This window comes from Conger conger, chromosome 13, assembly GCF_963514075.1.
Source record: "Conger conger chromosome 13, fConCon1.1, whole genome shotgun sequence".
Lineage (NCBI taxonomy): Eukaryota > Metazoa > Chordata > Actinopteri > Anguilliformes > Congridae > Conger > Conger conger.
Window position 1 is genome coordinate 23,849,832 of NC_083772.1, and position 27,092 is coordinate 23,876,923.

General features: G+C 42.4%; 3 protein-coding genes across 5 annotated transcripts in view; 1 reads left to right on the forward strand and 2 right to left on the reverse strand.

Annotated features, from left to right (window-relative positions):
- Positions 1–1,761: 1,761 nt before the first annotated feature.
- On the reverse strand, positions 1,762–2,664 carry LOC133107474 (trace amine-associated receptor 13c-like). Its single transcript, XM_061216462.1, has one exon. The coding sequence runs from the start codon at positions 2,662–2,664 to the stop codon at positions 1,762–1,764; it is 903 nt and encodes a 300-aa protein (XP_061072446.1).
- A 5,089-nt stretch (positions 2,665–7,753) lies between these two features.
- LOC133108512 (trace amine-associated receptor 13c-like) lies at positions 7,754–8,752 on the forward strand. The gene has a single exon (XM_061218083.1). The coding sequence runs from the start codon at positions 7,754–7,756 to the stop codon at positions 8,750–8,752; it is 999 nt and encodes a 332-aa protein (XP_061074067.1).
- A 4,918-nt stretch (positions 8,753–13,670) lies between these two features.
- The window catches only part of LOC133108513 (transmembrane 4 L6 family member 1), a 28,336-nt gene continuing 14,914 nt past the window's right edge, over positions 13,671–27,092 (reverse strand). For all 3 annotated transcript variants that reach the window (XM_061218086.1, XM_061218084.1, XM_061218085.1), the window contains exons 5-6: positions 26,276–26,462; positions 13,671–14,240 (exon numbers count right to left, since the gene is read on the reverse strand). In XM_061218086.1, coding sequence (XP_061074070.1) covers positions 14,226–14,240; positions 26,276–26,462 — 202 coding nt within the window. In that variant the 3' untranslated portion in view covers positions 13,671–14,225. The remainder of the gene's footprint in view (positions 14,241–26,275; positions 26,463–27,092) is intronic.

The following is a 27,092-nucleotide window of genomic DNA, read 5'->3' on the forward strand; positions in this document are numbered from 1 at the left end:
TCTGTAATGTAGTTGCAGAGAAAATCCACATGTAAGAAAATTGAGTATAGCTTCAGCTCATCAAAGAACCAACTACGGGTATGTTAGTGAAGTGACAAATAAAAAGCATTTTAGCTAATGAAATTACCAATTTGCAACAGTGTATAGTTTGTTAGGCTTGCATAAAACAACACAGCATTGTGCCTACATAACAAAACGATAGCATTTGCACACTGAGACTGCTGCGCTTCGGCAAAAACAGTACTTGAGATTTCATGCCAAAAAAAGGTTGACGTTTTACAACAAACAAATATTTTGCAATGCCTACGTCTAAATAGAGGACTTCCTTAGGAAGACTTCCAATGAATCCCTCGTCTGAGTTATATTTGAGAGGAAAACAGTGAATACACCATTTTCAGTGACGTGACCCCATTTTGTGTCACAAAACATTCTCAAAATATTTTATTATTATTCAGTATGCTTATAAATAAGGAGTCAAACTGCTTTTGAATAATAAATAGCATGTGAACTTGTGGAATGTTTTGACGTCTTGATGGGGGTTGGGTATTTGACAAAAACTTCAATCAGTGGACCTCAATTAATATATTAGTGAGAAAAATACTGTATTTTACATCTCATAAGACCCATAATATCATTTAATTTCCATGTATCTTTCCATGTCCTTTCTGGAAAACTGCCTAGACATAGCTTAGAAAAAACAATGCAGAATGCTCATTTTGAATGATATTTGTCCAGTGTTGTGGCTCCATTTTGTTGTTTTTTCCCCAATTTTTCCCTTTTTCTCCCAATTTGGTAGGCAATTGTACCCTATCTAATCCAATTAGTGTTAGCTAGGGATACACCGCTTATGACCCCGTCCCTTCAGTGGCCCAGAGGGAGAACACGCCTTCTTCAAGCCATCTCATCTCACAGCCTGCGACCATAATTCTGAGATGCACCCGTGTGCATACCTGCGGCGATCCCGACTAGCCCCTGCTGAGTCCCTCCCTCAGAGCAGTGAGCCACTTATGCCGCTCCATGACAGCCGGCCAAACTCAGCTATTGACAGGACCGGGAATCGAATCCCGGTCCTCAGTGTGCAACTGTAACAAACTGATGCCAGCATCAAGGTCCGTTACTTTAGCTGTGTGCCACCGCGGCCCCCTCATTGTGTTTCTAACCACAACAGCCACAATAACTTGTATCCAGTCAAAAACCGAAAATCTTTTCAGTGAGAAAAGAAGCTTCCACTTTCACTGTGTTTGAGCTTCTGTAGCTGTAGTTTTTGTAAGATTTGGAGTAATTCTGACTCTTGGAAAACAAACCAGAAAGAGTTACCCTTCAGAAAAGACTATGCCGTCATAAACATCTGACTATGTCGTCAGAAAACATATGAAATGAATACTGAATTTAGTGGACAACTGGAAAACTGGATAATATAATAATATTGGTTTATTGATGCATGAAAAAACCTTGGATGTTGACACTTTCTTTTGATATGATCACCATACATTAATACGGATATACTATTAAAAATAAAAAATGACAAGACAGCAAAATGTAGACATTACAACCAGTAATATAAGGATTAAGTTTTCAAACATAACTGAGAGGAAACAATGGGCTTTAAAAAAAAATGTTGATTTAGTATTTGACTGGTAAACAATATATTTGTACAATTACAGATTATGGGGTGTGTAATCTACAATGAGGATGAGTAAAATGAGGATATTCAAACAGAAACTGAAAGAATTTTTACAGCAAATTCTAATGTGCAGGAAACTATTTTGTTGCAAGCACATTCAAATCTGATGATCCTGCACTGAATATCCTATATGTTAAAATTAGTTTTACACACCTCTGAAACCACGGATAGAACAAAGCATAAATTATAGGATTTATTGCAGAATTCAGATACATAAGAGTCAATGCATTTGCAGCTGCAACATGCACTGCATTGTTACTAATATAAGCTTCAAGGAAAGCACATATATAGAAGGGTACAATGCACAGAAGGAACACTGACACTAGAACCCCGATTGCTTTTGCTGCTTTTCTTTCTGATGTCACAGAACTATTATTCGTTTTTGTGCACTTTTGGGCACACCGAATTTTATTTGCATGGTTTTTTGCAACAGAGAAGATTTTCAGGTACATGATCATAATCGTTAAGCAGGGCACAATAAATATAACTAGACAGTCAACAATGGCCCATATTTCAGTAAACTGAACAGCACACTCAATACATGTGATATTTTCCCTCAAGTCAGGAATATTCCCATTAAAATAAAGAACAACCATATTGTAGATTATTGAAGACAACCACAGTATGGATATTAATCTCAAAGTTGCATTCAATGTCATTTTCATGGAGTACTGAAAAGGGTAACAGATAGCAAAACATCTGTCCACTGCAATTAAAGCTACATTATAAATTGAGACAAAAGTAAGGTAAAATGCTGTGACATGAAATATTGTGCAGTATACTGTGCTAAAGCACCTTTGTCGATCTATCAACATAGTAAAGTAGAGGGGCATCACAATTACTCCAACAAGTAAATCTGACATGGCCAGAGAGAGCAGGAGAAAATTAGTTGGTGTTTGAAGCTGCTTGAAGTGGCAGATGGAGATGATCACAAGCAGGTTTCCACACACTGTCAGTGTCACGGCTACTGCTATAGACATATACAGCAGCACATCAGTTGCTGTAGGTGCAGTTCCCAAACAGGAAAAGTTGGAATGGACACAGGACACCTCCCGATGCACTTCTGTGAGATTCATGAATGAAGAAGATGATCACAGTTTCACTCAGTAATCAAATGTCCCACCATTAGACTTTATGAAAGCATTCAAAAATGATCCTGTGAATATGCGTGAAAGGTGTAGCATAATGCAACTTGCTGGTCTTGCAGAGATCTTTATTTTTTTGTTAACCAGTTATATTTATATGATTTTTCCCCTCTTGAACCTGGTAATAAATCCCCATTGGATTATTAGTTGTACAAGGGGTTGTATTACGAGACAGAGAGCCCAAGTGGTCAAATTATATAATCAACAAGAGAGGAGATCAAGAGAGGAATCCCTTAAGTCTCACCAGCCCAGGGCGAGTGAGGGTTTTCTTACATGAATTCCTTTATTCACGGTGCAATTTTCCATCACTAAGGTAACAGAATATACCATTTGAAAGTGTTAAAACTGACAGTCTTATCTGTATAACCTATTGCCATTGCTTTAGCGACAACAGTTCCTCATTTTGTCGACCAAAAAACCAACGTGGGAGGACCTCACTTTCTCTGCATTTTGGAAATCCACATACTAATATTAATAATAATAATAATGATAATAATAATAAGAAATAAGGCAATGTCAGTGTCCTTTTCACGACAAGGTTGCATTCAACCAAATGCATAATAGTTCATAATTCTAATAATGTGCTAATGCGGAATGTCCATTGCTTTACGTAGAACTTCTCTGGAGGAATTAGCATTGTTGTCTGTTTCGCTGTTGTATTTGTACATAGGAATGCTATTATTTATGTTTTGTATAGTCTGGAACATGATGAGCCCACATGCAACTGTCTCTGACCAGTATCAGTAATGCAGTTGCATAGAAAATCCATGTGTAAGAAAATTCAGTATAGCTTCAGCTCATACGGGTATGTTAGTGAAGTGACAACTAAAAAGCATTTTAGCTAATGAAATTACCAATTTGCAACAGTGTATAGTTTGTTAGGCTTGCATAAAACAACACAGCATTGTGCCTACCTAACAAAACGATAGCATTTGCACACTGAGACTGCTGCGCTTCGGCAAAAACAGTACTTCAGATTTCATGCCAAAAAAGGTTGACGTTTTACAACAGACAAATATTTTGCGATGCATATGTCGAAATAGAGGACTTCCTTCCCCATTTTATATCACAAAACATTCTCAAAATGTTGTATTATTATTATTCAGTATGCTTATACTTAAGGAGCCAGCCTGCTTTTGAATAATAAATAGCAGGTGTAATTGTGAAATGTTTTGATGGAGGTTGGGTATTTGACCAAAACTTCAATCAGTGGACCTCAATGAATATATTCATACAGTATTTTACATCTCATAAGACCCATAATATCATTTTGTTTCCATGTGTCTTTCTGTGTCCTTTTTCGAAAAATGCCTAGACATAGCTTAGAAAAACAATGCAGAATGCTCATTTTTGATGATATTGTCATCAGAATTGAAAGATAATTTGTCCAGTGTTGTGTTTGAATCTATTGCACAGTTTTAAAACAAATAATTGACATGTATCCCATTGCACGCAAATAACAGCACATGCTGTGGTTATAATGTCAGCTTGCAGTCCAGTAACAAAAAGTCAGAGGAAGCAAAGAATCCCAGTCAAAAGATCCAGGATTAGGATCACTTGGCTGGTGGAGGGATGATGGCTATGCTTTGTTAGTAAGGAGACAGATCCTCAGGCAGTTATTTTAATCTTGTCAACTTTGTCCCTTTGTGGTTGAGTCACCAACATCCACAATTATTATTGCATTCATATTTATATAATACAAAAACCTGTGATGTAAAACAGCAAATCGGCAATGCCAGATTGTTAAAAAAATGCTTATCAGCCTCTTATTTGCAATAGCAGGACAATACAACTCCTGCCTCCCTCTCGCCACACTCACGGTTTACAACCCTCACCTTGCTTCAGACTCAGACAATAAAAGGCAGACCTCCTACTTAGATCCCTGGGTATCAGAGGTGCTCTCTCTGATAGGGATGTTACATCTGACAATGGTGTTTAGCCTTAGTGTAATACACTAATAGAACAGACACTAAACTATGATGAGACTGCAAACACTGTGACAAAAAGAAACACCTCGCTATAAAGAAGCAAACGTAAAGGGGCTGTCAGCCTTGGACACAGCATGCCACAGTGAAACGACAGCAGCGCCAAGAGAAAGTTTCACATACAAATAGCCTGAACATCGTCTTCTCCCTTACACTTGCCCCAAGCTATAGGAAGTCTGAGCCTTGCTGTCTACTGTCAGGGGAATCTACCAAAAGCCAGATATTGTGTCCAGTTTAGTGACTTTGGTTCCCGTGAGCAGAGCCAGAGTGTGGTCTACTCCTGGAAGAATATGCTTTTCTGGTCTGACCCACTTCTTCATGTGAGTAAGACCTATGCAAAGTCAAATTTTCCCCTGGGCCTTGGGCACAACAACCATGCCAGCACACCCAGGAGTAGGTTTGGTGACCATTTTTATCACTCCCATAGCTTTCATGTGTGCCAGTTCCACTGTCACTTTATCCCGCAGTGGGGGGGAGACCCTGTGCAGAGATGATAGAGCATATAGCGCTGCTCCAGGCTCCAATTAAATTTTATGGGGATCCTTTAGCTTCCCCAACCCTTTGAAAACTGTAGACTACATAGCCCTGAAGTCTTCCTGATTAGCCTGAACTGTGTGAAGATTCTGGATCATCTGAAAGGTTTCCATGGCTGGAAGTTCTAATAATGGCTTTGATAGCCCTGATACGACATAAATGTCCTGTTCAACTCTTCTGTTTTTAATATTCATGGGCCTTTACATCCAGGATATGGTTCCCTGCCTCCAGTTTCAATTTGAACTTCAAACTAACCAGTTAATTCCATTCATCTGTTGCCCCTGCAGTCACTTCCCCAAGAAAGGCAAACTCCTCATTTATGTCCATTTGTATTTCCATCTCCCACATCCTCACTGTGAGGCAGCATGGATGGTGCAGTGGGTAGCACTGCCACCTCACAGCAAGGAGGTCCTGGGTTCGAATCCCCGTCGGCCGGGGCCTCTCTGTGTGGAGTTTGCATGTTCTCCCTGTGTTTGCGTGGGTTTCCTCCCATAGTCCAAAGACATGCAGGTTAGGCTGATTGGAGAGTCTAAATTTTTCATTAAACAAATATGCTCACTTTTGTGACATTTCACTACATTGCTAGCAGGTTATATACGTAGGCTATTCTAAAACGCGGGATTCTGTCAGGTTTTGTGTTTTTTGTTGTCTAGTCTTTTGTCTAAGTGCCTAGCGTTTCCGTGTTTTGTTACCCTTTGTGCACACTGTAGTCTGTCAGTTCAGTTCACTTCATTCATTAATTTCACCTGTGTTTCACTTCCTGATTGTTTCCCACTTCTGATTGCCATTTCCCTCTTGCTACCTATGTTATAAAAACCCCTTTGTCTAGTTCGTTGCCTGATTGTTATGTGTCCCGACCATACTTTCCAGTGTTATATTCTGATTGATACCCTGTTTTGTTTTCGACTTTCGCCTTTAGCTATTCCCGTCTATCTAGTTTTGAACTGCAGTTTATCGACCTGTTTTTGTTTTTCGACTTTTGTCCTTCAATTTTGTTTTTGTTGGCTCTGCCCACTCGTTATAGACCCTTTGCCTGTGACTTTGACTTCACTTTGGATTATCTATCACTGTTTGCTGGTGTATTGACCCTTTAACTGGACACTTTATAAGGAACTGCCTATTTCCTGCTATTTCTGTTTGCTGGTGATTGAACCCTGTCTGTCTGACCTGCCAATCTTACAATAAAGATTCTGAACTGAACACTACTATCTGGGTTTTCTGCGACGGGGTCCTGTTGTTCTGCATCCCTGATAGGATTCACTCTCTCGTGGTTTAAATGACAATAACATGGCTGTTACACTTTCTGAATAACCATGAAAATCACCAGGCACGAAAATACGGGACATTTAGGTCATTTTTCAGGATAAGTCAGGACATCTGAAAGTAGGCTGAAAAAATAATGTGATTTTGGGCCTTTGTCTGTCTGTCTAGCCTTAGCTCGTATTGCTTCTACACTTTCTTCTGTACACTCATCTGAATTGCCATGTAGAATTGTCTGCTGTTTCGTTTTTTCACAGCATCATTCTGTGACCCTTTAGCTATTGCCTTCTCTAGTGTCAGTTTAGGATCTAGTTGCCTGTGTTCTAATGCAATAGTTTTGAAAATCAACTGACACTGAAAAGCTTCTTCTCAGTGTGACACTAGCTAACTCACTCATGTCAGAAATAAAGACTTGGCTATCGATTGACTGTTTACTTGTGTGCACGTTGAAGCGTGTGTCTGTGTGTTACACTACAATTGTGTTATGTTCTGAATGCGAAGAGATGGTCAAGAGCCCAGAGTCTGCCGAAGTTATAATGGAGGCTTTACTGGTTTCGCAACATGGTCTTCAGCATCGCATATATCTCTTTTACTTCTTCTGGTTATTCACGTCACATCCTACTTCTATCGATTCACTCATTACCAGGCAATACGGTGATCCCTAATGGCCAGGAATAAATGGTCAGCTAGTAATATGTATAGCAGAATAATTATAGTAGTGAACACAACATATTGTTCCAGGTTCAGCCACTAACTCAGATAATTACGCCCTTACAATACGACTGGCAGCAACAGAGAATTAGCATTGCACACACTGCGCTACCTTGTTTGACTAGTGACCAATCAACTGTAGTAGGATACTGACAGGATGTTGCACTACAATTGCATCATTCAGCTTTTGCTGTTTGGGACTCTCCATAAACAGCCACTTGTAATTAAATCTAATGAGGATTCATTAACAGCCACCAGAAGAAAACAACAATGGTGACCACATCATATAAATGCATGTCACATCAAAAGGACTTTACCAGATCAGCAAGCTGCATTATGCTATAGAACTTTTACACTTGAAGATATTTTTTCCCTGCCTATATGAAAAAAAACACTGAACTGCGGATATTTGATTGATTAGTGAATCTTTATTAATGAATCTCACAGAGCATCAAGATGTGTCCGGTATTCACTCCAACTTTTCCTGTTTAAAGACTTCAACAACAGCAACTGATGTGCTGCTGTATACGGCTGTATCAGTAGTTGTCTCGCTGACAGTGTGTGGAAACCTGCTTGTGATCATCTCCATCTGTCACTTCAAGCAGCTTCAAACACCAACTAATTTCCTCCTGCTCTCTCTGGCTATGACAGACTTTCTTGTTGGGGTATTTGTGATGCCCCTCTATTTTACCATGTTGATAGAGCCACAACGGTGCTTTGGTATGGTGCTTTGCACAATTTTTAATTTTGCAGCATTTCACCTCACTTCTGTGTCAATTTATAATGTAACTTTAATTGCAGTGGATCGATGGTTTGCACTCTCCAACCCTCTTCACTACTCCATGAAAATGACTGTGAATGTAACTTTGAGGCTAGTATCCATACTGTGGTTGACTTCATTCATCTACACTATGGTACTTCTTTATTTCAATGGAAATATTGATAATGCGAAAGTGAACATTACATGTAGTGAATGTGTTGTTGTGCTTGATGATGTATGGGCCACTGTTGACTTCATACTTGTATTTGTTGTATCATGTTCAATGATCATAATTATATACTTGAGAATTTTTGCTATTGCTAGAAATCATGCAAAGAAAATTAGGAGTGTCCAAAAGAGCCAAAAAACAAATACTGATTCAACAGCATCTGAAAGGAAAGCGGCAAAAACCCTTGGAGTTCTAGTCGCAGTCTTCCTACTGTGTTTAGTACCCTCCTTTGTGTGTACCTTCTTTGATGCATATATTAGTAATGAGGCTGTACAACTTGCAGTTTCAATTACAATGACTCTATTATATCTAAATTCATCAATCAATCCTGTCATTTATGCTTTGTTCTATCCATGGTTTAAGACATCTGTCAAACTCATATTAACACTTAAGATATGTGACACAGAATCTTCAGTCTGGAATGTGCTTGAAAAGGAAACATAGCAATTTCCAATGAATGAATCTGAAAATTGTTTCAGTTTTTGAATATCCTTTGAATATCCTTTGAGTATCAGCCCACACACCACTGGTTTTCAAATAATTTTGTTTGTTTATTCTACCATGCACAGATTATTAAATACCCCTCTGTTTGGCCGCTTGAAAACTCAATTAATGTATTCCAGTCTTACCATGTGTAATAATGTCTCATTATTCTTGTGTGTATATTCTTATTTGCTGCTCTCTTAACCAGCTCTTCCTTGGAAAATGAGGTGTCAATTTTAGAAGGTTGTTTTATGGATAAATAAATCAATATTACTATTGTTTCCAGTTGGAACATGCGATTCAATATATGGAATATTCAGCCAATTTTATGAGGTGGAAAAACAATTCCCAGAATAATAAAAGCATTAATTGTGGGCGGCCTGTAGCGTAGTGTTTAAGGTACGTGACTGGGACCCGCAAGGTCGGCGGTTCGATCCCTGGTGTAGCCACAATAAGATGGACACAGCTGTTAGGCCCTTGAGCAAGGCCCTTAACCCTGCATTGCTCCAGGGAAGGATTGTCTCCTTCTTAGTCTAATCAACTGTAAGTCACTCTGGGTAAGAGCGTCTGCCAAATGCCATTAATGTAATGTAATATAATGTAATTGTGTATAAATAATCAATTCGGTATAATTCATCACCAGTTTCACCAACATATTAAGGCTGCCCCTGAGGGTTTTTTAGTCGAGCCTTATTCATTTTTTTGGAGTGACAATTCGACAAATTTTCCACAGCCTATATTATTTAATTAGATATACAGTGGGCTCCAGAATTATTGCTCTTAATAAATATGCACTAAAAAATAACAGTGATTGACATAAACCTTATTTTCCATGTGGAAAGCTGTGTGCTTTATTAATTATTCAATGAAAGTCTTTTAAAAAAATAAAACATGCATTTCCCCCAAAAAACTGGTAAAAAATCTATACTTTGGGCAAAGATGACAGGGATTTTTGACCAGTCCTCCATACAGAACTCTTCAGTTCAGACCACAGGTTTTTCATGGGATTTATGCTTCGAGACAGAGATCACCATTGCAGAACTTGGTTGTTGTTTTTACTTCACCTTTTCTTTTTGGCTTTTGATGTATGTTTGTCCTGCTGGACAATCTACCAAGTATCAGCTATTCTGCCAGGATTTCCTTGAATTCCTGTAGAATTCTTTGTGCCATTGATCTTAAATTATGCCCCTCTGGCAGCAAAACATCAATGAACCACTATTTGGCAGTAGGTATGAGGTGCTTTTTTTGTATTTTCTATGCATTCCATTTTTATACTTTACTTAATGATACAATATAATTGAGATTAATACAATTATATAATTAAATTAACTAAATTAGGTAAAATTGTATTGCCAATTTCACTTTCTTTGCTTTTATTTACAATAATTGTTAGGGTTGGAATTATTGTAACCCTAACCATTATTTCTACTGGAAGAAACCAAATTGGACACACACACACTCAGTGAGCACTTTATTAGGTATTTATTAGACTTGTTTTTCTTTTTTTCCCCTTTTTTTCCTTTTTTAGACAAACGCAACTGAGTCGGCTTCTAAAAGTTACCACTGATACTAGAGACTAGGGACACACCCAAGAGGAGGAAGGGGAAAACAAGAAAGGGAATAAATAACTCTCCGGCAATTAGCCAACCAATAAAACGACCTTCGAAAATGGTCGAGAAATCTAATGCGACTCGAGCGAGGAAATAACAAATGGCAGAGAAACTCAACCTCACGCCCTACTGTTTATGGCGGTAGTCAAAGATGAGACGAGTAATAATGCTGCGAACAGTGCCAGGGAGAACACTATGCAGGCTTCCAACTGCATTATAGCCTACCTAGAACCGGAAATGGTAAAGTCATAACAAAACACAAACAAGACATCCCGTCTCTAACACTCCTGACAAAGGAGGAATATTACCCCTAATGCTAGCATACATGAAAACATCAAAAATGTAATTTGTCAGTCACATACCTCACATAATGCACAAATGCAAAATAAAACAACATGAAATGGAGAATTAAACAAACAAGCACCGATTCAATGAGAAACAGGACTTAAACAGAAAGACACGCAGCTGACCTTCATTAGTAATCAGACCACATGCAGAAGACAATCAGTTGTCAGCATGAGGGAATTAATTACCTAATCGCTGTTCATTGCCAAAGTGACATTTATTACCAAATTGTCAGAAATACGGCAAGGGCGGTAGTGCCTGGAAATACATCAAAAAAGAAGCTCAGACCTTTCACATTAAGAGGTTTGACGCATTTTGAGTTCAGAGATGCTCTTCTGCATACAATTGTTGTAATGTCTGCTTATTTGCGTTTACTGTCACCTTCCTATCAGCTTTTACCAGTATGGCCCTTCTCCATTAACAAGGTGTTTTTACCTGCAGAACTGCTGCTCACTGCATGCTGCTCACTGCATTCCTCTTTTCTAGCACTTGTGTATTTTGGATGTAAGCTGGATATTGGATATTACCCTAGCACAAATGTTCCTGTATGCAATTCAGTGGTACATTCTCACCTTAAGAATCAGTACCTAGCTAGATTAGGGTTGCCACCTCAGTCCTGTAAAAATCCTGGACACATACGAAGCTGGCAAACTTAATAAGACGGACTGTCAATCACTCTCGAGGTGTGTGAGCCTGAAGGAATGTGGTGCGCAACTACCTTGTACTTTGTGCCAATTCCTCTTTTATTACAAAAATAAAGAGTGTAATTTGTGAAGGTTAATAACGTCTCTGCATCATTTGTTACATTACATAAAGCAAAATCCCTCTCCTCTGTCCTCATCTTCCTCGACCTGTCGGCCGCCTTCGATACAGTCAACCATGAGATTCTGCTCTCATCGCTGGCTGGGATGGGTGTCACAGGTTCTGCACTCGCTTGGTTTTCCTCCTACCTCTCTGGTCGCTCCTACCAGGTGGCTTGGAGGGGCGCACTCTCCGACCCTCAACCCCTACGAACTGGAGTCCCGCAGGGCTCGGTTCTTGGGCCTCTCCTCTTCTCGCTATACACCATGTCTCTTGGTTCTGTTATCTCTTCCCACGGCTTCTCTTATCACTCCTACGCTGATGACACCCAACTCTTCATTTCCTTCCCCCCTGACACCCAAATCACCACACAGATCTCTGCCTGCTTGGCTGATATCTCTGCATGGATGACTTCCCATCACCTGAAGCTCAACCTTGCCAAAACTGAGCTTCTCTACATCCCTGCTAAGTCCTCTCCGTCAATCGACCTCTCACTGACTGTGGAGGACTTTGTAGTTTCCTCCTCCCGTACGGCAAAGAATCTTGGGGTGACTCTTGATAACTGCCTCTCCCTGGCTCCACAAGTATCCACCACTGCCAGAACCTGCAGGTTCTTTCTGTTTAATATACGCTGCATCCGTCATCTCCTGACGGAGAAAGCCACCCAGCTCCTAGTCCAGGCGCTCGTCATTTCCCGCCTGGATTACTGCAACTCCCTCCTAGCCGGTCTCCCAGCGTGCGCCATCAAGCCCCTCCAGCTGGTCCAGAATGCTGCAGCCCGCTTGATCACCAGTCAGCCCAGGTCGGCTCATGTCACCCCGCTTCTCATTGGCCTCCACTGGCTTCCTATTGCCGCACGCATCCGATTCAAGGCCCTAGTGTTGGCATTTCAGGCTGCTAAGGGGACTGCCCCACATTACATACAATCCCTGATCACTCCCTACTCCCCAGCTAGACCACTCCGGTCTGCCAGCTCTGGTCGCCTTACGATTCCCTCTCTACGGGCACCTGGCGGTCGAGCTGCACGTTCACGCCTGTTTTCCGTTCTGGTTCCTCAGTGGTGGAATGACTTGCCTACCACTGTCAGGACAGCAGAATCCCTCCCCCTATTTCGACGCAGACTCAAAACACACCTGTTCAAACTCTACCTTAGTCCCCCCTCCTGATTTACCCCGCCCCCCCCTTCTGATACCCCTATCCCTGTCTAACCCCCCCCCAAAAAAAAAAAAAAAAAAAAAAAAAAAAAAATTGCACTTATGATGACGACTATATGTTTAGAACAGCAGTCCAGGTGTATTTTTCTAGTTCTGGATGTGATGCTTTGACTTGTGGTAGAACCTATGCACTTGTAAGTCGCTTTGGATTAAAAGCGTCTGCCAAATGACTAAAATGTAAAATGTAAATTTAGGAACGAACACTGGATACGCTGTCTACATTTCATTAAGCAATACTAATGTATGCAACACTCGAAAATACTAGGTGGCAACCCTAAGCTATCTACGATATCAGATAGTGACTGACCTTATGCCATACTCCTTCACTAGATTTCAGTCAGATGTTGTGGCTAGCCAGCCATAATGACCTATTATGTTATGGTGCCACAGAATGTTTGTTGACTATTGTTCTGAAAAGCTAGTTAGTCAGCCACAACTGTTATAGTGTCTAGCTAATTGGCTAGCTCGATAGCTAGCTTGTCAAACAGAACAGTTATTTAGTTAACTAGCCAACCACAATTTTGGACTCATTTAGTCTTGTTTGCTGGCTTACCATCTAACGTTAGCTGTATTAGATAATGTAATATAATGTTATAGTTAACGGTTTTGCTTCTCTATAAAGAGAAGCTGGTTGAAATGTATTTATCCCTTTGTGTATATTACAATATCCTCTATATCTGCCCTCCAAAGCTTCTCACTATATAGGGTCATTTTAAGTCATTGATTTTTTTCATTTTGTCCAAGAATCCATGTTCCCAAGACTGAAACTTGTGAAAGCGGAGATGATGATGTCATATGAAGTTCAAGTTAATTTTGTTTGTGGAAGCATTTATATTACATACTACCAACTTTAGGTGTCAATCATTGGGACAATTCTTTCTTTCTGTCATATTAACCCCATATAGTTTATTAAGCCTCCATGGTTAATGTTGTCAAGAGTGAGTACGTCAAAAATTCATGCTGCATGTAGAATCCCAGTTTTCCCGACATGTTCATCTGACATAACAAGGTGTTCAAGTGAGCCATTCCTGTGGGAAACTTGTATAGACCATAAATCTGACACCACTTCATTTTCATGGAGTAGTCTGGCTTTCACGTGGTGTCGGATTTATAGTAAAATACTATAATACTATAAACTAGTTCTTTATTTTCTTAATTTTATACTTTTTAGCCAATTAACAATGATTGCTTTATTTGTAAAAGAACCAAAGACTGTATTTTATTATCTGTCCTTTATGCCCATATACAAGTCTTATAAATATAAAAATTGGATTAAATTAATTACAATCTCACAATTACAATAACATATTAAACAACCTGTCTCCATTATACATCTTATGTTTATAGTCTGCTCTTTGATAGCAACTGCAGTACTTTCCATAAGCAGCATTTACATGTGAGTGAAAACCTTTGTAAGAAGAGGTAAGAGAAGGAATAGGACACTGGATTATCTTCCACCTTCTTTCAGGCCACACCAGTCTGTAATGAAAAGACAAACAAGAGGAATCAAATGATGTGGAATGAGCATGTTTTGATTACTCCAGCCAGGAACTCCTAATACCGCATTTCCAGATAAATCATTCCACACTGTGATCCTTTTAACAATGTTTTAACACAAAAATCGTACCTATTGTACCTTTAACTAGGTCCACCAACATTTCTAATACACCTGCGTTCAACTGCATTATTGTAGAATAAATGTTTCATAAATAAATTCTGCTTTCTGTCACTCTGTAGTTAGCTCATTTGTTAGCTCAAGTGAGATTGTCAGTAGTGTTTATACAACTGTGTAACCTAGCGATACATATAGTGCAAATGAAAATAGACAAAGAATGTTACTGTATTATAGCAAGCAAAATGGACATTTCAGTACAACTATCAGGCACTCAGAACAGGGGGGTCCAAAAGCGAGACCACGATGTAAGTTCTTTAGTAAACTTAGTGCCTTAGGTTTGATATTCTTGGAGCCAGGCTGGTAGGTCAGAGAGAAATGAAAGTGGTTGAAGAACAACGACCACCGGGCCTGGCGAGGATTTAGTCTCTTAGCTGATCTTAAATACTCTAGGTTGCGGCAATCAGTCCAGACTATGAATGGGGTGGTAAGCCCCCTCCAGCAGGTGCCACCACTCCTCGAAGGCCAACTTCACGGGCAAAAGTTCTTGGTTGTTTATGCTGTAGTTTCTCTCTGTGGGAGAGAGGTGGTGAGAGAAGAACGCACATGCGTGGACTTTGTTGTCAACGGCCCGCTGGGACAACACCACCCCAACTCCAGTGTCAGAAGCGTCCACCTCCAGGGTGAACTGTTCTCCAGGGTCAGGCATGGTCAGAACAGAGGCAGAGGAGAAACGTCTCTTAAGCTCCCTGAAGGTGGAGTCGGTGGCAGGTGTCCAGCAGAAGGTAACCTTGCTAGAGTTTAATGCAGACGGGGGGCAGCGATCGAGCTGTAATTCCTCACAAACCTAGAAATTTGCGACCCCTAGGAATCATTGGAATTATTTGCGGTTGGTAGGAGGAGGCCAGGTGTCAATAGTAGAGAGTCCATTTCGACAAAGCCGAGAACTGAATGGAAGAGCGATGAAACTCACACTTCTCGGCCTTGACAAACAGTCTATTCTCCAGGAGGCGACGGGTGACTTACCTGACGTGATGAATGTGACCCTCCAGGGTGAAAGAATAGATGAAGATATTGTCTAAGTACACAGGCGAAGCGATTAATCATATCTCTGAGAATGTCATTGATTAGGTTCTGGAAAACGGCCGGTGCGTTGGTGAGCCCGAACGGCATTACAAGATATTTGTAGTGGCCACTCGGGGTATTGAAGGCTGTTTTCCACTCGTCACCTTCTCGGATGTGGACCAGGTGATAGGCGTTGCGGAGGTCTAGTTTGGTAAACTATTGGCATTTCTGCTGGGAGGAGAAAGTGGAGGAGATGAACGGGATAGGCTAATGGTTCTTGATGGTTATATCATTCAACCTTCAGTAGTCGATACAGGTTCTGAGGGACTTGTCTTTTTTCTTCACCAAGAAGAATCCGGCCCCAGAGGGAGAAGATGATGGACGGATCAGCCCGGAAACCAGGGACTCCCCAATGTACTTCTCTATGGCGAGAGTCTCTGGAACGGAAAGGGAGAAGAGTCAACCTCTCGGTGGTGTAGTGCCCGGGTGCAGGTCGATGGCACAGTCGTATGACCAGTGTGGAGGCAGGGAGCAGGCTAAGGACTTGCTAAAGACACGTCCAATGTCATGGTAGACAGGCGGGACGGATGACAGGTCAGGAGGGCTTTCTGGAATGGCAGGACAGGATTCAGGTTGACTGGAGGTGGACAGGAGACAGGTTTGGTGGCAGTTGGGACTCCAGCCCGTGATGGTACCCCGGACCCAGTCGACTTGGGGGTTATGTTGGAATAGCCAGGGTCTGCCCAACACCACTGGGACCAGCGGAGATTCCATGACGTAGAAGGGGAGCTCCTCCTGGTGGTTCCTGGAGATCTGCAGCTGAACTAGGGAAGTGACTGTGTCAACTGCAGCCAGGGGTGCGTCTGTGATAGTGTGAGTGCGGAGGACCTGGGCGAGAGTGGCGGTTGGGATGCTCAGGCGACGGACCAAAGTGGGGCAGATCAGACTCCAGAGTTGATCAGAACTTGTACTGGGTTGCAGGCCCCTTCCCAGTAGATGTAAGCCATTATAGTCGACCTTGAAGTTGAGGGGGAAGTGTTCAAAGTAGTGCCCGTCAGGACCCCCTCCTTCACTGATGGGCATGGTCTTTTACTGGGCAGGTCTGGATGTGATGGCCAGGTCCACCCCAGTACAGGCAGAGATGAGTTCTGGTTCAGCTGAGGTGGCTCTCGAGAGACTTGGCGTCGAGGTGGGAGGTGTTGACTTGGCGGTGGGACATTGGGTTCCCGGAATTGCCTCGTAGTGCACCGTTCCCTCAACCTGGTGTCCACTCGGATGGCTAGGTCTATGAGGGCGTCCAAAGAGGATAGCAACTCACACGTGGTCAGTTGGTCCAAGATGTTTTCAGAAAGACCATTCTGGAACACCCCGTGTAGCTCCATCATGCCCCAGCCTACAGATGCCGCCAGGGTCCAGAACTCGATGGAGTAGTCTGACACCGAGCGGTATCCCTGGCGGATAGGAAACAGTTCATGGGAGGCTGCTGGTCCGGAGATGGACCGGTCGAAGACCCTCTTCATAGCCACAGAGAAAAATTGTATTTGGGGGCGCCGGAGTCCCAGAAGGCGGATCCCCATTCCCAAAATTGACCGGACAGGAGGGTGAAAACATAAGCCACTTTGGAGCATTTGGTGGGGTTAGATGGCTGTAGTTCAAAGATGAGTGAGCACTGGGACAGGAATGATGCGCAGTTCTTGGGTTTGCCGTCGTAGCTCTTGGGTGGTGGCAGACGGGGTTCTGGGTGGGACTGGGCCAGTTCTGGAGTAGCCAGCTGAGGAGGCATGGAATCATGGGAGTTTTCTTGTGAACCCCCAAGCGCTGTCCCTCAAGTCTCAGCACCTCCAAAGCAGGGGTCAGGTTTGCTGGATCCAGCATTCCAGATTGTTCTATCAGGCACTCAGAACAGGGGCTCCAAAAGCGAGACCACAATGTAAGTTCTCTAGTAAACCAAGTCTTTATTTTCTTAGTGCCGGTTGAACAAGCGAGGGTCAGAAGCCGGCAAACAGATACAGCAGGGATCAGGCAGTTCGTAATAGATACTCCAGGCTATAGGTCAGATTTCCAGCAAACAGATGTATCAATGGTAATCCAAAGAGTAGTCGTGGTCACAGGTGAAGGGTTGAAAACAAACAAGCTAATCAGACAAATACACAATCCAGAAACAAGAGTCAAAAAACAGAAACGGGTCAAAAGCTACGGGTTAGAATCAGACAAGCAGAATAAGCTAAACTTGGAGGTCGGGGACGAAACGGGTCGTAACAGGTATCAATCCGAAAAGCTGGAAAGTATGATACAAGCACATAACAATCTGGCGACGAACAAGACTAACAAAGGGGTTTTTATACACAGGTAACAAGAGGAAAATAACAATCAGGTATAGGGAAAACAATCAGGAAGTGAAACAGGTGAAACGAATGAATGAAGTGACAGGGAGACTACGGTGTGCACGGAGGTCATGAAAACAGTGTAGGGACTACAACTTCCACATTCCCACAGGAAAATTCTGCGACGTCCACCACGAATGACGTCTAACTTGGTTCAGCCAATCCCATAATGGCGGGAGCAATAAACGGTCCCGTATAAGAGCAAGACACGTTCTTGGGATCTCTCCTCTGGCTCTCTTCTGCTTTTTCTGCCTCTTCTGCTTGTTCTCTTCGACGCACCCCTTTTGGCCAGTCGCTTCAGCTCATCTGCTCCGAGACTCGGACAGAGGCTGAATGCTGCACAGCGCACTACCAGGCCTACGGACACACCCAGTTACCTCGCGGTAACTACGTGGCCTATAGTGAGTGGAAATTGTTGTACGCGGAACGCTACATCAGTTTACCCCAGCAAAGCTCACAACAACGAAACAGCAACGAACTTTTACACCTGGGAAAGGACCAGCGGATCAGACGACAACGCTGCTAAGACGCTAAGAACACCCCAGCCTGCGCATCTCTCCCAGACACCATTCACAGCACCATCGCCGCTTCTACAAGGACAGCATGTCTTTTGGATCCAGCAATGCGTATGGACTCAGTAAGAAAACAAACATTCAGGCATAGCCAGTGTTTAGTTTAGTCTTAACTGTTTTTGTGAATCTGTGTTTCAATATTTTCCATCCAACCATTGTAATGTGTTTGGTTAGCTACATATATATGTACGTGAATTGATTCGCCGTCTTTTGTGCATATATAGAGTAAAACTACGCAAGTAGTCCCTTCTCACAGCTAACTCTAACTCATTACCACACCCAGAACTCTAGCGACACGCGCGCTTGTGCGCGCCACACACACACACACGCACATACCCAACTAAATTTCCTTACTAACTTCCCGTTAGTTTATCTGTTATGTGTTTGTATGTTTGTTTAATAAATATATTTTATTAAACCCCGGTGTCCGTTTTGGAATCGCATAGACATGAGAGCCGAGTTAAAGCAGTCTTTCGAAGAACTTCCAACCTTCAGGTTATCGGTATGTTTAATCATTAAAATTGGTTATTTTAATTATTAATTAAAATACTAAATTTGTGGTTAGATATTTCTGATAATAGTAATTTTATGAGACTGATTACTTTTTGCAGTTATACTGCTACACAACGTTTAACTGGCGCCCCGGTTTCGTAGAGAGTAAAATCCCTGCGTTATTTGGCGGCCCGTGCGAGGACCCTACATAATTTGGAGTCCCGTGCGAGGACCCCTACATATTTTGGTGCCCCGTGTGAGGCAGACTAGCTTTGGCTCAAATTTCATGTCTTGTGACTTCATAACGAATTCCCCTTCCTAATTTGGAGCTCTGCGTGAGAAAGACGAGCTTTGGCTCATGTCACGTGACTCCAGAACGAATTCTCGGCATTCTTTCTCAGCTAAATTGCCACCAGTGCAATTTTAAAAAAAAATACCGCTAGATGTCACCCTTGTACCATTTTTGAAAGCCTGCATGAGCCGCTTTCTCAATATACTGCCCCCTCGTGTAACATTGTGGCATTACATTCGTAATCTTACACGGTAGTTTGTTGATTGGCATTTACCTTCCGGTATAATACGTATTATCAATAATAGTATTATTAGCCGCACTGTATTATTAATTATAATTACTTTGTCAAAGTAATTTTAATAATTAATTGAATTTTACATTTAAATCCAAATTTAATTGTAATTTCAACCAATCACATTCTGGTATTTAGGATTAATGTGATCAGCATCACAGTTCCTATTTTACGGTCTGAATATCCGCCATATGTTCGGTCATTTTGCTGTTGTTGCATTGCAGTACCGCTAGTGCAACTCGAGTCCCTGTGTGATGCTATAGCTACCTTGTACTATAGTTATAGAGAATATTCAAAGAGCGTTTTAAATTCTTTATCCTTCATCACAACTTGTATGTTGGATTGTGATATTGGGAAACAATTCATTGCCAACTGTTAGGAGCTCAAGGCCCTTGTCAAATTGTTAACTTCAAGAGTACCCTCTTAAGTTACTGATTTTAGCTTTTAGCTTTATTTGGCTTGAGATATGGAACCCATATCTATTGATGAGTACCTTTCCTTTTTAGCCCAAGGTTTAGCACCTGGCTACATAGCTTTCCTGAATCAGATGAACCTCACTGATTGTAGGAAAGAAATGTTCTCATTAATCAACGAGAAAGGTCACTCCCCCAACCATTCAAAAGACCCAATTCTAAGTTGTCTGGTCTTGAATTTTGCCAGACAGATTAGTCTTGCTCTTCAGAGCAACAAAAACTTAGAATCAGAGATGGCATACCTCAAAGGACAACACACCAGTGTTTTACTTGAGCTTCAAACTGTTGGCAAGAAAGCAGTACAATACTTGCGTGATCTGCATTCAGCCGAATCAGATCTTTGTTCCTACAGAGAGGAATTATTTCAGTTGAAGAGTGGATGCCATAAGCTACCACATCCACTCTCTTCTGTAAGCCTGCTTTCTCAGGCATGCCCAACTCCAGCTTCTCCTGCTTCCTCCTTACACCACAAGGCGGGGGAAGGGGGGTCACAAATTGATTCGGGTTTGTCAGATCCCGGTTCCACAGCTTGCTCTGATGGAGACTCGTCAGTCTCCTCAGATTGCAGTGCTGTTGACCACCCATGCAATGGTTTGCCCACCTCTTCCCTGGAGAGGGAAAGGGGGGACTCCATCCCAATGGTGGTCCATCTCCGCAAGGGAGAAACAGTCAGGCAAGTACAGGACTGCACCTTCCATGCCCACCCCTCTCGTGAGGAGGTCAGGGAACCCTCCCGTGGACACGGTAGAGGAGATCTAACGTTATTAATTGGGCACACAAAAAGCAACGCTAATCCCGCTAGCTTTCCCTTTATAACTGAGAGGATAGGTGACAGCTCTGTACAGTACACTGACAGCGACAATTCATCTTCTGCCAACCATTGTGAGAATGACAGTTTTGTAGCTCCACCCTCTAAACCAATCCGAGGACGTCGAGCTCCGCATGAAACGCATTCACATTCAAATGTGATTTCAGGCTCTCCTTCTCCAAACAGGCAGACTAGTGCAACTTCACATGGTCTTCGCTTTGAGGAGCTAGAGGCCATGGCGAAGTATGTCCACACATTTGACCCCAAGGACTCTGAATTTAACATTCAGAGTTACTTGAGAGAAGTTGACTACTGTCTCTCGGATCTGCCCAGGGCAACCGATCGAGAAAAGGTACGACTTGTATGGAAAACCTCTACCAGAGAGATCCATACATTTATGGAACAACTTCCACCACAGGTTCGTTCCAGCTATCCCAAGGTTTGTGAAGCGTTGGTAGCTGAGTACCTGCCACGGTTTGATCAGGCCACAGCCATGATCAAATCTGTGGAGGTTAAACATAGCCGTACAGAACGACCAAAAGACTTTTACCAACGACTTAAACATGCATTTTTCCAGGGCAGAAACGGACCAGGCTTAGATGAAGATCAAGCCTTCAAATCCCTTTTTGTGCACAACCTGCACCCCTGTGTCCGAACTCATGTTTCACTGTTTTCAAGGGTCCAACACTCAGCCCTTGAATTAAGAAATGAAGCCCAAATGGTCTGGGACACTTTAAGGATTGTGCCCAGGAACGAGGTATTGGAAACAGCTAAGCACGTTGTTCCAACCAAGCCCGCCGGCACTTCCCAAGTTGCCCATTAAAATCTAATGGCTCAAAACAACGGCATGTGAGTAAGTTCCCGGTTAAGAGCCACCGTGGTCGCTTCTCACACTCTGATTCCAGCCGGAATTGGAGAGAAGACCGACCCGGTAGGCCCAAGCCTCAGAGTCACCAGCATGACTCTGATAGGGAAGATACCTTGTCTGAAGAGAGCTTCTTCAGTTCCTCTGAGGACAACTAAAGCCTCTAACCTTTGTTCAGTAGTGTGTATGCCTTGAGTAACCACTCCAAAGAGCTATCTGGTCTTGTTCAACCTCCATCAAAAGACGTTGAATAAGACTGATCTATAGCCGTGGTCTCCTCACAGGCAGACTCCCAGCTGAAGCTTTGACCACTTTCTTTTGCACACCTTTCCTACCAAAGGGGGGTGGCAAAATAAACTGGTAGTTTATAGCAGCCACTTAGATTTGCATGTAGCAGCAGCAAACGCAGATCGTAAGTAGGTACTGTAGAGTTAAATCCGACACCTGTTATAACTCGTAAATGTTCATTGCTTTCTACACCTACTGAACCATCGTAAAGTATTGCATGTAGAAACTACAGTGTAATCTTTACAAGTATATTGCCACACCCCAGTGTGCCTTACTCCACCTCTTCCCCAAGCAAGACAAGACCACTTGTGAGCTTACCACATCATTTAGAAATGAGACCACCTCTCCATTTCCTTCCTGATGACACAGCCATAAGGTTAAGCTTGGATACAGAAAGCTGCCCTAATTTGAAAATGTCCCCACATATTTCAGATGACAACCCTCGTCAGCAACCTGACTGTAGGGACTAGAACAATTGGTCAGTCTGAACAAGACTTCCAAAAAGGCTACAGCCTCTCCATCCTAGACCCCTACATCATCTGAGAATTTTCATGGCTGGGTCATTCCTGTTGGTGCTCCACCTTCTGGACACCATCCAATAACTAACAAAACACCTGAACTAACAAAACGACTAACCCTTTCACCAAGGTTTCTTATGTTTTGTGACAATGTATTCACTGTTCGACCTGAGTGTTTCACATTGTTTGTATCATGTGTTTTAGACCAGTTTAGTTAATTGTTGATAAATGCCTGGATGTTTGTCAGTCAATTGTGAACTGTGCTACCGACCCAATGTACTTGACCTGTGGACTGTGAACTGACTTTTGTGCTCTCAAGGAACACTGGCTTCAGCCGCATCCTGAGACCACAGGGGGGATGTAGGGACTACAACTTCCACATTCCCACAGGAAAATTCTGCGACGTCCACCACGAATGACGTCTAACTTGGTTCAGCCAATCCCGTAATGGCGGGAGCAATAAACGGTCCCGTATAAGAGCAAGACACGTTCTTGGGATCTCTCCTCTGGCTCTCTTCTGCTTTTTCTGCCTCTTCTGCTTGTTCTCTTCGACGCACCCCTTTTGGCCAGTCGCTTCAGCTCATCTGCTCCGAGACTCGGACAGAGGCTGAATGCTGCACAGCGCACTACCATGCATTTTTCCAGGGCAGAAACGGACCAGGCTTAGATGAAGATCAAGCCTTCAAATCCCTTTTTGTGCACAACCTGCACCCCTGTGTCCGAACTCATGTTTCACTGTTTTCAAGGGTCCAACACTCAGCCCTTGAATTAAGAAATGAAGCCCAAATGGTCTGGGACACTTTAAGGATTGTGCCCAGGAACGAGGTATTGGAAACAGCTAAGCACGTTGTTCCAACCAAGCCCGCCGGCACTTCCCAAGTTGCCCATTAAAATCTAATGGCTCAAAACAACGGCATGTGAGTAAGTTCCCGGTTAAGAGCCACCGTGGTCGCTTCTCACACTCTGATTCCAGCCGGAATTGGAGAGAAGACCGACCCGGTAGGCCCAAGCCTCAGAGTCACCAGCATGACTCTGATAGGGAAGATACCTTGTCTGAAGAGAGCTTCTTCAGTTCCTCTGAGGACAACTAAAGCCTCTAACCTTTGTTCAGTAGTGTGTATGCCTTGAGTAACCACTCCAAAGAGCTATCTGGTCTTGTTCAACCTCCATCAAAAGACGTTGAATAAGACTGATCTATAGCCGTGGTCTCCTCACAGGCAGACTCCCAGCTGAAGCTTTGACCACTTTCTTTTGCACACCTTTCCTACCAAAGGGGGGTGGCAAAATAAACTGGTAGTTTATAGCAGCCACTTAGATTTGCATGTAGCAGCAGCAAACGCAGATCGTAAGTAGGTACTGTAGAGTTAAATCCGACACCTGTTATAACTCGTAAATGTTCATTGCTTTCTACACCTACTGAACCATCGTAAAGTATTGCATGTAGAAACTACAGTGTAATCTTTACAAGTATATTGCCACACCCCAGTGTGCCTTACTCCACCTCTTCCCCAAGCAAGACAAGACCACTTGTGAGCTTACCACATCATTTAGAAATGAGACCACCTCTCCATTTCCTTCCTGATGACACAGCCATAAGGTTAAGCTTGGATACAGAAAGCTGCCCTAATTTGAAAATGTCCCCACATATTTCAGATGACAACCCTCGTCAGCAACCTGACTGTAGGGACTAGAACAATTGGTCAGTCTGAACAAGACTTCCAAAAAGGCTACAGCCTCTCCATCCTAGACCCCTACATCATCTGAGCATTTTCATGGCTGGGTCATTCCTGTTGGTGCTCCACCTTCTGGACACCATCCAATAACTAACAAAACACCTGAACTAACAAAACGACTAACCCTTTCACCAAGGTTTCTTATGTTTTGTGACAATGTATTCACTGTTCGACCTGAGTGTTTCACATTGTTTGTATCATGTGTTTTAGACCAGTTTAGTTAATTGTTGATAAATGCCTGGATGTTTGTCAGTCAATTGTGAACTGTGCTACCGACCCAATGTACTTGACCTGTGGACTGTGAACTGACTTTTGTGCTCTCAAGGAACACTGGCTTCAGTCGCATCCTGAGACCACAGGGGGGATGTAGGGACTACAACTTCCACATTCCCACAGGAAAATTCTGCGACGTCCACCACGAATGACGTCTAACTTGGTTCAGCCAATCCCGTAATGGCGGGAGCAATAAACGGTCCCGTATAAGAGCAAGACACGTTCTTGGGATCTCTCCTCTGGCTCTCTTCTGCTTTTTCTGCCTCTTCTGCTTGTTCTCTTCGACGCACCCCTTTTGGCCAGTCGCTTCAGCTCATCTGCTCCGAGACTCGGACAGAGGCTGAATGCTGCACAGCGCACTACCAGGCCTACGGACACACCCAGTTACCTCGCGGTAACTACGTGGCCTATAGTGAGTGGAAATTGTTGTACGCGGAACGCTACATCAGTTTACCCCAGCAAAGCTCACAACAACAAAACAGCAACGAACTTTTACACCTGGGAAAGGACCAGCGGATCAGACGACAACGCTGCTAAGACGCTAAGACGGGAACACCCCAGCCTGCGCATCTCTCCCAGACACCATTCACAGCACCATCGCCGCTTCTACAAGGACAGCATGTCTTTTGGATCCAGCAATGCGTATGGACTCAGTAAGAAAACAAACATTCAGGCATAGCCAGTGTTTAGTTTAGTCTTAACTGTTTTTGTGAATCTGTGTTTCAATATTTTCCATCCAACCATTGTAATGTGTTTGGTTAGCTACATATATATGTACGTGAATTGATTCGCCGTCTTTTGCGCATATATAGAGTAAAACTACGCAAGTAGTCCCTTCTCACAGCTAACTCTAACTCATTACCACACCCAGAACTCTAGCGACACGCGCGCTTGCGCGCGCCACACACACACACACGCACATACCAAACTAAATTTCCTTACTAACTTCCCGTTAGTTTATCTGTTATGTGTTTGTATGTTTGTTTAATAAATATATTTTATTAAACCCCGGTGTCCGTTTTGGAATCGCATAGACATGAGAGCCGAGTTAAAGCAGTCTTTCGAAGAACTTCCAACCTTCAGGTTATCGGTATGTTTAATCATTAAAATTGGTTATTTTAATTATTAATTAAAATACTAAATTTGTGGTTAGATATTTCTGATAATAGTAATTTTATGAGACTGATTACTTTTTGCAGTTATACTGCTACACAACGTTTAACTGGCGCCCCGGTTTCGTAGAGAGTAAAATCCCTGCGTTATTTGGCGGCCCGTGCGAGGACCCTACATAATTTGGAGTCCCGTGCGAGGACCCCTACAACAGAGTACATACAAAAAACACACAGAATCATGCGTGTACTTTTACATTAAGATCCCATTCTTATACTGTGTTTAAAAGGTCAAGAACCACTACATTTCTTAGCTAGTGTTGCTGTCAGTAAGACGTAAAACATTTTCCATTTATCAGACATTTCATCTTCTGAAATCACAAGTTCATATTTTTATGACAGGGTTTAATGCACACCACTGTGACGTTGTTTAGAAGCCGTGTTAGACTGCAGACGAAGTAACCATTCTAATGACGAGTTCTAATCACATATTTGTACACATTTGTACACTGGAGTGATCACATATTTGTGATGGTTCATGCAAAAGGGTTACATTTGGAAGGAAATGCTGCATGTATGCTAAATCTGAGAAAAATTTGACTTTACATTACATTTGGCACCCCATATACCCTTGACTTTTGTTCATTGTACACATTTACACATCCCTCAATTACCCAGCATACTTTCTGAAAAAGTGCCTCTTTGTCCACCTCATCAAGCAATAGTGTTGCATCTCACCTGTCGTTTCCTCATACAAGTGCCACATAGGCACCCAAGCAGACTGTTGATGACCTGGAAGAGGCAGAGCAGAGCTTCTGCTGTCCCCAGGGCCAGAAGGATGGAGAAGAGTGTGATGTTCCACACGACCACATTCTCAGGCCATAGGCACTCTGACCACATGGTCTGATTGAATAAGTAACTCTCTCTATAGGAAGACAGGAAAACAAGAAGTGAACAGTCAGCATCATTGCAACAGCAACGTTTCCATGTATAGGACATTTCCCATTTTTTCTTTTAGCTGATTTCCATGAGCATGAGCAAAGTGAACATGCATAAACTAAAACATTCATTCAATATTTTGCTAAACACTTTGACTGCATCTATGAAAATTACCATTATTGCCATGTAATGATTTAATTATTTTTTAATTTTCATTAATGGTGCTCTCTAAGCTGTAAGATCTTTTCCACATATAAACCATTTCCTTTTTTTCTTCTGGTAGTCATGGTAAATTTCCCTTTTTTCTTTTGCTTGATTTTACATTTCCATGAGCAAAACAAACTGTAATGATCCTGCCTTTTGTCTGTCAGTTATTTTGTGTTTTTGTAAATTTATTATTTTTCATATTCATGTCTGGTTTTCTGTTTCCATTCATGGTTCATTGCACTTGTCTTCCCCTGCGATGTCTGTGTCTTAATGTTGTTCTGAGCGCGAGTCACTTTTCTGTCTGTGTGCTTAAAGAATATTTTCTATTTTTCTATTGGGGAATTTTCCGGTTTCCCATGATTCCTTCTCAGTCTCGCTTTTCTTTCCTGCTTTCTCTCCATTCATGTTT